The sequence below is a fragment of the Hyperolius riggenbachi genome, chromosome 3, assembly GCF_040937935.1.
Source record: "Hyperolius riggenbachi isolate aHypRig1 chromosome 3, aHypRig1.pri, whole genome shotgun sequence".
NCBI lineage: Eukaryota > Metazoa > Chordata > Amphibia > Anura > Hyperoliidae > Hyperolius > Hyperolius riggenbachi.
The window spans coordinates 346,022,826-346,037,081 of NC_090648.1; the positions used below are offsets into that span (position 1 = coordinate 346,022,826).

At 38.6% G+C, this 14,256-nt stretch overlaps 1 protein-coding gene across 1 annotated transcript in view; it reads right to left on the reverse strand.

Moving 5' to 3' along the window:
• The window catches only part of LOC137561510 (homeobox protein EMX1-like), a 61,442-nt gene extending 48,229 nt beyond the window's left edge, over positions 1-13,213 (reverse strand). Inside the window, exon 1 of the mRNA XM_068272815.1 lies at positions 12,637-13,213. Coding sequence (XP_068128916.1) covers positions 12,637-12,931 — 295 coding nt within the window. The 5' untranslated portion in view covers positions 12,932-13,213. The remainder of the gene's footprint in view (positions 1-12,636) is intronic.
• Positions 13,214-14,256: the final 1,043 nt, after the last annotated feature.

Genomic DNA, 14,256 nt, shown 5'->3' on the forward strand with positions numbered 1-14,256 from the left:
ACATAAATATGGCAGCCTCCATATACCCCTCACTACAGTTGTCATTTAAATCAATACTCTCTAATAAATTATTGGTTAGTGACTTTAACATTACTAATGACATAAATTAAGAAATAAGAAAATTTAGTTATTTAATATGGCTTTTGTTTCATGCATGTGTCACAAGTTTTAGGGCTGGTTCACATTTGGATTGCAAAATGCAAATTGCAATAGCATTTGAATCAAGACCCATAATGAAAACCCAGAATGTGTAATGGGTGTCCCCCGGCAATTATGCCGTTCTGTCCTGTAATCAGCCAAGCCAGAAAATCCTTTGCCAATATCGTTGTGCCCATAGTAAGGTGACTCCTGCTCATCTTGTTCCCTTCCTTCTTCATTGAACAAACCTACTAGTCAGGAGATAGGTAATCAGTGAGTCTGTAACTAATCTATCACCTGAAACCATCAGAAATGATCATTTTGGGACTTTTGGGGACCATTGCAGTGTTTTGCTGTGCGATTATAACTTACATTTTAACACACCATGACATACATAATGTGAATGCACCTCTCAGTAAGGTGAGAAAGTAACAATAACATCAGTTAATGCCTCTACCCTCTTACATTGTCTTAGACTATATAAAGGGAGGGTGGGTAACTAAAGATGAAGTAAGTTGCATGGGCCATCGTTTTAGCTTGTCGTTTCTGAAAGAAACTCATTTGCATGATTTTTTTATTTCATTTTACATTTGAGAAATGATTGATTGTATGAGAAAGTCCCCTGGAATTTAAAAACAATAGCAAACTGTACAAATATTTAATAAATAAAATATTTAAAAAAAAAATTCAAATGTTTGAGCTGTAAAAAGAAAAACTGAAAGCAAAACAAAAGCTGAAAAGGAAAAATGGAATAGTAAGTTGCCACCTTTACAAGGATCACTGCTTTGGATCCTGTGGTGCCTAAAGCAAGCTCTAAAGCAGATAGGGGGCATAAATGAAATGTATTGTAAATGAAATGTATTGTAAATGAAATGTATTGTAAATGATCTCTTAATTTCCATCAGAAGTCTACACTAGCGCGATTGTTATAATGGTATTGGACGACGACAGGAATTCACATATTAACACGTAAGAAAATATCTTCATTAAAAACTTTACAAAAATATTCCTCAAAAGTAAAGTTTGCTTATTTATGTAAACATCTTGAGTTGAGTTGGAATCTAGTACATTCTCCCTTCATTTTTACAAACGTCCTGCAGTAAGACCTGCTTCAACAACAATCTTGACACACTTCTGAAAAGTATTTAGCAGATAGTTTTGAATAAGTATAATACCATTAACTGGCTAACGCAAAAAAGTTAGAGGAAAAAGCTTTCATTATTGAACTTACTTACTTGCCTCATGTGTTACTAACTCACCTCGGGTCGGATACAATCCACTTTGGTCCATATGCAATTCACTTTTTCTCCTAAATGTTCTCCTGGGTGATATTTTCACATCTTATAAATAAAATGCCTTTTAGGCCACCAGCAAGCTACACAACACTCAGAATAATTTGGACAACATTATTCTCCTACTTTTTGATACTTTTTCAAATGCAGAGTGCTGAAAAGTTATTTTAAACAGAAGGTAAAAAAGTATCTCCTAGGAGAAAACTCAGGAGAAAAAGTGAATTGGATCAGGCCCATTGTGTGTTAGATTATTACAGCGTAAAATATGTACAAAATTATAAAGGTCCATTATTGAAGCTTTGTGAAGTACCCAACGTCACACTCGCATAAGGAAATCTTATTTGTCTAACCTTTAAAAATCTTATCTTATCTTTAAATCTTATTTATACAACGCATTTATATAGCATTGATACAGTTTCCTTCATGCATTTTAAGCCCAATGTACACAATACGATTCTTTGTGCGATTCGATTACGATTCTATTTACGATCCGATTAAATCCAACATGTCCGATCGGGATTCGATTCGATTCAATTCGATTTGACATTGTTTTGCAATGGCAAATCGAATTGAATCCCGATCGGACATGTCGGATTTAATCGGATCGTAAATAGAATCGTAATCGAATTGCATAAAGAATCGTATCGCGTAGATTGGGCTATAGAGTACATTGAACAAATTGTCATGAAGGGCTCTACACGCAACAAGCAATGTTTCTGTTTAATGCATTAGAAATGACAGCTAATTATAATGGTCTCATTCAAATCTAATGCACGTGAGCATGTGCTAAAACAACAGACAGGATGGTGCAAATACACGTTCTTGTATTGATTGTATATTGTATTATATTGTATATTGTATTATATGTTGCTGTGGACACATAGTTTAGCACACTTGAACGTACATGCTGCACATCAAATGTATTTTCCTGCTTGTCAAATAGTGTGAACAAAGCTGAAATTTCCTTCACAATCTTCTCTTTATATCATATTCTAAAGGCGATTTTTACAGCAGTAAAGTAATCGAATGATATCCTTTTCAGTCTTGTCATTTGCAGTGCGTATTGTAATACACACTGTATGACTGTGACATATGCTGTCTACCAACTCTGTATTGTACATCAACGTTTGTTTCTAAGTTTGTACAGTACCACAGGAGATTATTGAACAATATAATTCAATAATAATAATAACATACAAACTCCATGCATATAATGTACTAGCCAGGATTTAATCTCTGGACTCATATTCTGCAAGGTAGAAGGGCCGGCATAATTTATAAAATGGTTTGTAGTCTCAGTCATTTAGGATGACTATACAGCAAGGTAACGTCACAATAGTCCTAAACATGTAAACATGATATTGTTTCTCTATGTAATACTGTATAAGTTCCTAAGGCGTATTTCATCCAAAACATATCAAGATCACAAGAGGGATCAACGAGACATTTTTGGAGCAGAAACAAAGTAAACACACACAAACTGACACAAACAGCAGACACACAACCACACAGACACAAACCACAGAGGTCATGTGTAGCAGCTGGGATGATGTTTCCATTTACTGAAGATAGATCGGCAAAATATGTATGTTGATTTGTTATTTGAGGCCTTAAAGGGAAGGTTCAGGAAAGTGTTTAAAAAAATAAAAAATACTTATCCACTTACCTGGGGCTTCCTCCAGCCCGTGGCAGGCAGGACATGCGCTTGACGTCGCTCCGAGGGCTCCCGGTCTTCTCCGGTGGCTCACCCGATCAGGCCAGGCTGGCTTCCTGGTCGGGCTTCTCCTTGCGCTCCAACGTGCGTCTCACGCGGTCACGCTGAAGTCATTGGACGTCCTACAGACTGTACTGCGCCGGCGCAGAACTACTGCACCTGTGCAGTACAGCCTGGAGGACGTCCGATGATGTCAGCGCAACGGCATGAGACACACGTTGGAGCGCACAAGAACCCGACCTGGAAGCTGGCCTGGCCAGGTCGGGTGAGCCACCGGAGAAGACCGGGAGTCCCCGGAGTGACGTCGAGGGCACGTCCTGCCTGCCACGGGCTGGAGGAAGCCCCAGGTAAGTGGATTAGTATTTTTATTTTTTTATACACCTCCCTGAACCTTTCCTTTAAACACATTTATTCATTGCCTGTATAGTGCTTAATAAACCTTGGAAGAGACTGAGGGTGGTTGAATATTCAGATGGTATATGCCAACAGCTGAGTTAAGGACTGACACAGTGGGGTCTCCAGCACTTATAGGAGGGGTGGGCATGCATGATGATTGCTATGCCTAATACACACGGTACGATTTTCTGTGCGACAGATGGATCAGATTAATAAAATCCATCATGTCCGATATTGATCATAGCAGTGAATGGAAAAAGATAAGAAAAACGAATGAAGATAAGTGAATTGAGCGCAGAATCGAGTGCGGAATCGTGCAGGAAAAAACGATCGGTTCGCAAAATCGCACGGAAAATCTTACCGTGTGTACCCAGCATTATAGTGGAGGTAGGAGCAAAGCATAAGCAGAAATTCTCAGTGCCAGATTGTTTCAGGAAAATGAATAGAGACCAATCTGACCAGGAACGATAGGACTAGGCACCTACTATCAGATGTCTGCTCACAGCTGAAAGCATCAATGTTTATTTATGAATTTATAGGTTTCCTGCATATATGTAATGTCAACCTTTTACACCGCACTTCACAGACCACAATCGTACAAGTCCTACAAGTAGCTAACTACCGTACGTCACTCCCACAGTCATACCCTGCACACACATGGTACACCAGACTTGGTCAGGGTTCTCAGAGCACCCACAGGAAGCCTACTCCAACCTTTGGCATGGACACTGGCTGTATTTAGAATTGTTCTTTGTGAAATGTACCTGTTGTTTTTCATTTGGAGACAGCGCCCATTTCCAAATTGTGTTGACGGAGCCCAGGAGCCAGGCCACTGTAGTCAACCTGCAGTTACACCTATGTAATTACACCTTTAACCATAATTTATGCCTAAAGCACATATAGCTAAATGACAAGGCTAGAGTATGAAATACTGCTAGTCCCAGCTGAAATGCCAAACTGGTTGTTCAAAAACTGTTCGGAATCTGCGTAAAATATAATGCATTTAATATATGTTCATTGTGAGTTTACACAAAAGCATTTAACTTTATAACTTCGTGCATAACACCTACTGTTGTGTTACATGGCATAACTATTCATTAGGATAGAGGTGGTGCTCATCCTTGTTTTTACAGGTCATTTTAGCTGACAGGACAGAAAATACATAATTTTTGCCTTACTTAAACACTTCAGCTGTGAGGGATAAGGAGACTGACGTATTTATTTCCTTTTAAACAATGCTAGTTTCCTGGCTGTCCAGCGGATCCTCTGCCACTAATACTTTTAGCCATAGCCCCAGAACAAGCATGGGGATCATGCAGACTGGGTTAGTGCATGTTTGTTTTAGGTGTGGGATTCATACACTACTTAACCCAGAAAGATCAGCAAAAGGCCAGGCAACTGGTATTGGTTAAAAGGAGGTAAATATGGCAGCCTCCATATCGCTCTCACTTCAGTTGTCCTTTAAGTTACAAGATACAGAAAGGACTGAAAGGGCTGTTATCCAAAATTATCATCTCTGATTTGGGGCAGCAGTTTTGGTATGAGGAGTGTATAGTCCAGCTACCAAATGAGGAGCATGATCTAATCTATGCAGGGCAGGCAGGAGGGCAGGCATATGGCAGTATGCTGCTGGGACTGCAAACCAAGACACCACTTCCATAAAAGCTGTCTAATGCTGGGAATACACGGTTCGTTTTTGCCTTCGTTTAAACCTTCGATTCGTTCGGTAAACGAATCGAGTGTTGAAAACGTATGTGAAAATAGTCAATCTCATTATAGTTTCGATTAATAGACCCCAAAAACGAACGACTAGTGATCGAACATGTTTGATATTATCTCTCTTTATCCATCTAATCGAGCCATTGGTAGGCTTGATGGCTGTTCAGATCGATTATATATTCGTTTATGCTAGTCCGTCCCTGTAAAAAGGGATTTTCGTTTCGTTTCTTTGCAGCCTTCGATCATTGGAAAAACGAAACCATCAGAATCGAAAAAAAAAACGAAACCGTGGGTGGTGATATTAACCGTATGACCGATTATTTCGGGATCGAAAAGGACAAAAGGCACAATCGAAACGAAGGTTTAAACGAATTCAAAAACGAACCGTGTATTCCCAGCATAAGTCTAAAATGATCCATCTTACTGAATGACCAATGACAGCAGGGGGCTGCTGTATACAGCAATTTCTCAAAGCATATTCTATGCAAAGTAAAACTAGTAAAAAAAATGTAAAAAAAATAATATAAAATGCAATAACGAGGGGCTTCTTAACCTCTCTGGAACTATTTTTTATGGATTCACACTAAGGGCCTGATGCTCGAAAAGGCTGGTAAATCCAAAACCTGATACACCAAAGTGCCAATGTGAATGATCTCATTTTGGGACCATTTTAGCTCGTTGCTGTGGGAATATAACTTACTTTATAAAGCACTTCAATGCACATAGGGCCTGATGCAGGAAAGGCTGGTAAATTTGTCATGCACAGGCAGCACCCACCATTCTTATGGTACTAATGCCAGGGGACCATCACTCGTTACAATACTACTACCATACCAGTGTTACCATAGCAGCACATTTGTTACCCCAGTAATGTGTGTGGTGCTACTACTGCAATGGATGGTACGTCCCTTGCGTTAGTACCTGTAAAATTGGTGTGCCCTGCCCGCGCCTGGCATATTTACCAGCCTTTCATGCATCAGGCCATATTTACACTGCGGTGCTTTACAACGCTGCTATTGCTACAGTCAAACACTTGCCCCATTCAGATTGGCACCTTGACTCAGTAGTGCATCAGGTTCCATCATAATACTGTGAGCCGAGCTGTATTCCACCAGGCAACGCGCACATTACACCCCTGTTACAAATTAATGTATGCTGATTTTGAAATCCACTGCGATGTTCTGCACGCACACTGCAAAGACTACAATGTAAACTTACCATAAATCAATCAGCTACATACTTATACAATCATTGCCAACCACTATCCTACATCTAAGATTCACTCACGCTCTAGTCCAGAGAGTAGATATTAGCAAAATTGTGAGCTTGATGTATCTGTCAGTACAAGATCTCAAGGCTCACAAGAGAAGCGTTTTGAATTATCCTTCATAATTGTTAAAAACTACCTGGACTTATACCGAGAGGCTGACATTTTCTTGCCTAAAAATTCTCTAACTAGAAAAGTCCAAAATATAACATAATCAACAAAGAGTCTATGGTATGATTTGGTCGTGTACACATTGACAAGATAAACAAGGATTTTATTGTACTGCCATCGTACAAAGCATTGCTGAATAATGAGAAAGTATGTACATTGTACATCAGATAGAGTTTCATTCTTAGTTATTATTGATAACAATAATAATAGCAAAATTCCTTTCTGTATAGGCATTGCATACAATATTCTAACAGTTTTTTTGGGGATGGAAATATAGCTAATTATATCAGAAATAATTAAAAGTTTAGTGTAGTAGAGGTCGGTCAGAATACGAATAAACATAGCATAGAAAAGAATATATTTTATTAAAAGGTTAACAGTAGGCAAGACTAGGCCTTATTTCAGCAATTCCAAGCCTATTTATGTTGCAAAGGCAAAGGTCACAGCCAGGGGCGTAGCAATAGGGGTTGCAGAGGTTGCGACCGCATCGGGGCCCTTGGGCCAGAGGGGCCCCGAAGGGCCATGCCTCAACTACAGTATTAGCTCTCTATTGGGCCTGTGCTGGTAATAATCACTTCTATAGATACTTTGAATAGTGATAATCATTAACACAATGTTCCCCATCACCTTCTTGCACCTCTGACACTGTAGTTGCCAATGGCAGGTTTTGGTGCGCCGTATCAATTGTTATGTATAGAGCAGGCATGGGCAAACTTGGCCCTCCAGCTGTTGAGGAACTACAAGTCCCACAATGTATTGCAGGAGTCTGACAGCCACAGTCATGACTCAAAGGCAAATGCATTGTGGGATTTGTAGTTCCTTAACAGCTGGAGGGCCAAGTTTGCCCATGCCTGGTATAGAGTGCTTGGGGGGGCCCCATTGTAAAACTTGCATCGGGGCCCACAGCTCCTTAGCTACGCCACTGGTCACAGCACCTCTCCTCAGCTCCTTCTTATTGCCTAATAATGTGATAATGATAGGATTGCTACTTGCAAAGTATGATGCAGTTTAGCATAGACACTTAAAGTTTCACTGTACTGTGTCACCACTGAAAATCTCAGCATTATAATGAGCGAGACTCATGTATTATGTGTCTATATGACTTTTTAACAACCGATTCAATTGAAACAATATTGCTATGTTCTCCAATGAAAAACTGAGTTCAGCTGGATATTTTAAATAAATAAGGGTAGGTGCTTTTGTCAGATCCGTATTTGAACAAAATTTCGTATCATACCCAAAACAATTTCAGATACTGAGTTGGTGATAGATGCTTTTGTTACCCTGTGTCCTTTGTGTTATATTTGTGAATAAATGTGAAGGTATTAAGTCAAGAATATGTAGTGTGAACCCCACAAGCAGTATTTGTATAAAAAACATAGACTAATGCTGGGCATACACGGCAGTCACGCAGGCTTATCAATCGTGCCTTATGGCTCGATTGATAATATCTGACGTGTCCGATTACCGCGGGGATTGATTCCGCGCTTGATCCCTGCGGGCGGACAATAACGGCGAATCGAGCAGGAGATAAGAAGCGCACGGCGGGGACGAGTGGGAATCGATCCGGGCACACGTGCGGACAAGCGGGGACGAGCGGGGACGCGATTAGCCGACTCGATTAGCCGCCGGATCAACTCGTGTATGCCCAGCATGATATGTTAGATTGTGAGCTCTTTTGGGACAGATGGGAAGGTTACTACATACAGCACGCTTAATGTGAAAAATGCTAGTGCTACATAAATATGAGCAATAAATGTTATAATTTTAATGTTGTAAGGAAACAATATCCCATACCAATGATTGTCCTCCTATACTTCTATAGGATTATTAAAAGGAGAAAACTGTTGAATCTGTCTGTTTAGCCTGAGCTTGCTAACCCATTCACTGTAAGCTGATTAGCTAGATGCACACAGACACACATTAGAATAAATAAAATAAACACACACACACACACACACACAAATACACATAAGCACACACCTCAAATACAAACACAAGATATCATCATTCATTTATTGATGTGTAAATTGTGCTCTGTGATATCATTTTGGATACCTTGCGATTGATTCACTAAATCATGGTTAAACTGCAGTGTGCAGACAGTGCAAGACAATTTTATTAGTGTTTGCTCTAGCAGCATAGTGTGCACATAGCGCAACTTGTGTTATGTATACTAAGCACTCATTGCTTCTTTGATGTGCGTTACAGAAATGGTGTAATGGCGTAATAGAAGCAACACATACATTGTATACATAATGTGAATTGCACTATGTGTGCAACACAAGTTTGTGGTGTAACTATAAGTAAAACTGCCTTGCGCTGTCATTGCACAGCAATTTTACTATGGAGAAGACAGATACAAGGTCACACTCACACATACATATATGTACATGATGTGAGTATGTGCACATATATGCATAAATATAACCACTAACGGAGTTCAGTAATTAATTACATAATTACCTTCTTGCTAAGCCTGGTATATTTTTCTTCTTATTTAATTACACTTTCCCTTTCACCCCCAGAATTTCTAAACAATTACAAATTGGCATTCAGTATTTTAATTAACACCTTTCCCAGCCACCAGCAGGTATCATTAAAATATTTTTCTTACATAGGACATAATTCACTGGAGATTTTGATTAAGTGGTCAAAGCTTTACTTTCTAGGAATGAAATATGTCTAATAATCTACTAACTTCAATCACAAATGCAATCTGTTAGATTGTTGTAAAAACTGGCTTTTCATAAACACACCACCATTAGGCACATTTACCTTTAGGATAGTGACAGTGCAAACTGATTTAGAAATTGTGCACCCTATATGTGTTTACAAAAAGCATGACAAGTTTTGTATGCATTGTGGTATGTTAGAAGCAATGACTTTTCCTGATGAAATTTACTTATAATGTATTTCAACGGCACTGTTCACATCATATACAGTTTGAACGGCGTGTTTTTGAAACACACTGCAGTAGTGATTTTGTGTTTGTTTTCACTCTACACCATTGTAGTGACTGGACTGTGAAAACACATACAGAAACTCATAAATCATGCATGCATTTGCGATTTTTGTGTGCTCGCTGTCAAAATCCATATGCAACATGTAATGCCTTTTGCTTCTTGCAAGTTGTAACCGCTGTTTATTTATTGGAAAATGATTTGTATTAAATGCTATACTTCTGTTGTACTCCCTTTGGCTTATACAACCATATATTGTAAATATATAGTACAGTAGAGCACTATGAAAGATGACAACTTTATATATAAATCAGCAATAATTATAGTAATAATAAAGATTCCTACTGCCTAAAGATGATAGTTTGCATCAAACCTCAATTAAATGTGCAACAGGAAGTTTAAAAAGCCCTGCATAAAAAAACAATTAATTTGATCTAAAGCTGTCCTAACATACATTTATTAACTATCTTTAGCATTACAGTTATCATATACAGCCCCATCTAATTTCTCTTTTCTTTGCCTTACACAAAGAACCAAGGGTTATATTCACTAAAATGCGCTAATCAGAATAACGTGGGGTAAGACTTTACGCACATTTTTCTGTTTAACGCAGTATAGTAAATACACCAGGAAAAAAAATAATAATAACGGCTATTGATATTGAATGATTTTTATTATTTTACAATATGATGATGATGATTTTTAGTATACACAGACTACAATAAAAGATATATATCTTAAAATGTAAAAATTTAAAGGGTTACGCTTGTTTATTTCTACCTTTTCAAAGCTCATAGAGCAGTTACATTTTACTAAAATAGATAGCACCCTAAGCGAATTATTTAATATGTCTATTAACAGCACCAATAACTGTAATAGTTGTACATGTAGTACTACCCATGCAAATGAACATGTGACATCATAATCATGGTGAACTGTGCCTAATGGCATACAAGATAACGGTAAATATATATATATATATATATATATATATATATATATATACTTAATGAATGTTTACAGCTAACATATATATATATACAATTTATATTCAGTAAATATCTTCAACAGAAATAACTTTTTTCTTTCTTTTTTTTAAGAATTAACTGAAGTTTTTTTCTGCGATTTTTATTCAGCGCCATTGTGTTTTATTTTAGCAGTTGTATACTGTGTGTAGTTTTTATGAACTCCCTTCCAGAGAATATAACAGTGAATTATGTGCCAGGAATGATGCGCTCAGCTGTATAAATTGCTCCATGATGGAGGTACAAATCAGAATTTCACCTGCAAATAATGAAACACCTGTGAAATATTCAGATTTTCCTGGCAAGAACTGGAATCATTTCTGCAAATCCTTTACAAAATAAACACTTTGTGAATTGGTCTACTTTGTAATTGTTATATATTTTTTTTATTTTTCTGGATATATATTTTTATATATATTTTTATTCAGTTATACTGTATATTCATAATTAATTTTTATTCTTCTTTTTATGGTTATATATCTTTTTTTTTATCTCAGTTGCATATTTTGTATAGCTGTGTTTAGTTTAATTAATGCAGTTTTTTGCTTTTCTTGTTTTTGTTTTGTGATTTAAACTCTTTTGGCCTACATATATTTTAAAAAGTGTTCAGCATTGCTTACAGCATACCCCTTGTCACTGAGCAGATAAGCAGCACCAAAACTTGCACAGTTATTAATGTTGGCTGCAAAAGCATTTAGGAAACACATTTGGATAATAGAAATGTATGTATAGTTTGGGAACCCCTGTACAACTATTCTTAAAGCATTTAAAGAATTGCCACCGAGGTAGATGTTACAGAATCAAGGGTAAGGGGGGGGGGGGGTGACAACCCTTTTTTTTTCTAGGGCCCCATCATTTACATAGTTAAACCCTTGACACATTTGTTGGAAATCTGCAGCCCAAATATTATTCCCACATGAGCTAGTAAGCCACAGGTTACCTGCAACACTGAGAAATGCCACAGTAAAATCTGCAGCATTTAGATAGCACCACTGTAATTCTCATTGGTATGGGGGGAGCTAATACGCTTCTTTGACAGCCAGAAGTTCAGATGTCCAATATTTAGCTCAGTTGTTTTGTGCCATACCCCTCCTACACTAGGATCAGTGAGCTGCTTTGTAGGTCCAAATGTCAATTTCCAGTTTACAGGTCCTGGATTAGTGCTGATCTGTACAATGAGTGCACGTTTCCAGTGTGATAATTAAAAATGAGAAGGTGTGAAGTACATCCACATTAATTCTGCTATTAACGTAATTCAGATTACAGGCTCACTTAATTAGCACATATAGTGAACGACAAAGACTTGTGGTATAGGGTCTGTAAAAGGAGGCTAATTAAAGGAGTAACTTTCATCTTGGGACCTCTCTACCGGAAATATCTAGCCAGGTCTAGGGGAATTTTTCAGTTTTTCAAACAGCCCTGAACCTATGGATATTTGTCATTAACATTGGATAATTGGATAAATGATTCATTTAGAATGTGAGCTGCAATGTGTGGGAGGGTGTGGGGATATAGATTCAGCTGCCTAACGTCCTAATCTCAGTACACAGCTGTACTGGTAGAGGTTAAAAAAATAGCACATACCCAGGTGATATACCGGGACCAGTTCTACTTCCTAACATTTACTGCATGTTCAGTAATCACACAGAATAGTTCTGGAAATCTTAGTAAGCCACCTTTAAACGAAAATGACAGTTAACAGATTACATTATAAACGATACAAATATAAGACAAATATTCTTACATGTGTTAAGTCATCTATCTGTTTCCTAATTTCAGCAGTATGTTTCCAAAAACATTAACAGATTTTTTTTCAGTGATTGCTCACAATGAGACCATATTAAATATAAAGGCTACAGAAGCAGCTGTGCAATGCACTGATGTGCTGCACCTAGTGCCAGCTGTGACTGCATGCCATGAGAGAGGAAATAGGAAATGTCACTCTACTCACCAGGCATTCGATGCCTCAGGATCCAGGGGCAGAAGCTGAGCGGGTCCCTATGCAGGATGCGATGCTGGGGGATGCCCAAGGGATGTCCATAGGGGTTAGCTGAGTGATCAGGGGGGAATATGAGATCTGGTGCCCCGAGAAGACGGATTCCTGCTGGGCGGAGTGGTGTAGGGGGCAGACCCGTGCCAGCTTCTGGGTACTTTAATGCAGTGGGCCTAAGAGGTTCTTCTGGGCTTCTGTCCGGACCCACCAATGCCTCGATAGAGAATCCTTTCCGGGCTGGAGGCAGGAACATGGTGCTGCCCTTGGGGCAAATTACAGGAGACAGATAATGGGCATTACCAGCTGTAGGAAGAATGCCAAGTGGGAGATCCTATTCCGAGGCGGTTCCTAAATAAAAGTTAATGTGCCTGTTCTCATCCCTCCTCTGCACTGACAAAGAATGACTTTTTCTTAAGAGTTCCACTTGTAACTGGTCCTCCCCCTGCCTGTCAGCTGTGACAGTGCCTGCGCAGCCTTGTATCACTCAAGTAATCTTGTGCTGTTGGTAGGTGGAGATGTAACTTCTGGATGAGAATGATTTTCATCCGGCTGGAGAAGACAGAAGTGCAGGACTGTGGATCAGATGACTGGTTCAGTGCTAGAATCACAGCAAGTGAGGGTCAGATACCATTGCCAGGTATAGGAGAAGGCAGCTAGGGAAATGGGAAGAGTGCAGAGCTGGGGATGTGTACTAGGATCTGGAACAGCACCTGGGTGTGCAGTAATGTACACAGGATCCTCCCCATCACACCTCTTTATCAGCCTCCATCTCCCTTCACACCAATAGGATGAATACAAGGAGGTACAACTACAGCAGCCGCATGCAAAGGAAATTATGCTGTTGCTACCTGCAGCCAGTCCCCCATGAACCTGTCTTTAGTAGCCGTACATCTGAGTTATGGCGTTTTAACTCTTTTATGACATCTTCCGTGGATATGATTGTACTGCAAGAAAAGCAACTATCAGCAAACACAAAACCTTAATCATCCATTTGTTATTGAAAAGACAAAACTCTCCCATGTAGCAGAAACAATAAGTGCAATTTATATGCACCAAGATTTATCTTCTGTTAATGCAACAAATATAAATACAATTTTAGCTGTGCTACTAACCATACATTTTTCTGTCTTCTATTTAGCTGTGAAATAATGAATGTGTCCATTCATTGCATTCAGTAGCTGCTTAACAAATTATGTGACGTTTTCTTCTTTTTCAGGATTATGCAGCATGATTATAGGTAAGTATACAGGTAAGTAAGTAATGCGCTGTGAAAAGATCTTTAACATGTAATTCGTCAAATGTATAACTTCTACTGTAATAAATATAATTTCTATTTGCACAGCACTAGCTGAATAGAAGTATAACGTTCATAGCTATATGGTACTTTTCTTAATAGTATTGCTAACAGGGGTCTCGCTCTGTGCAATAATGAATTCTTCTGACAAAGTGTCATAACCTATACACTTGTAATTACCTTCACTGGCTTTTGCCAATGTAACTCATTTCAATCTCCTCTAGTAGTGTCTACAGTTCCATCAATTAGGGGATTAGAATTCCAATCACTACAAATGTAGCTCA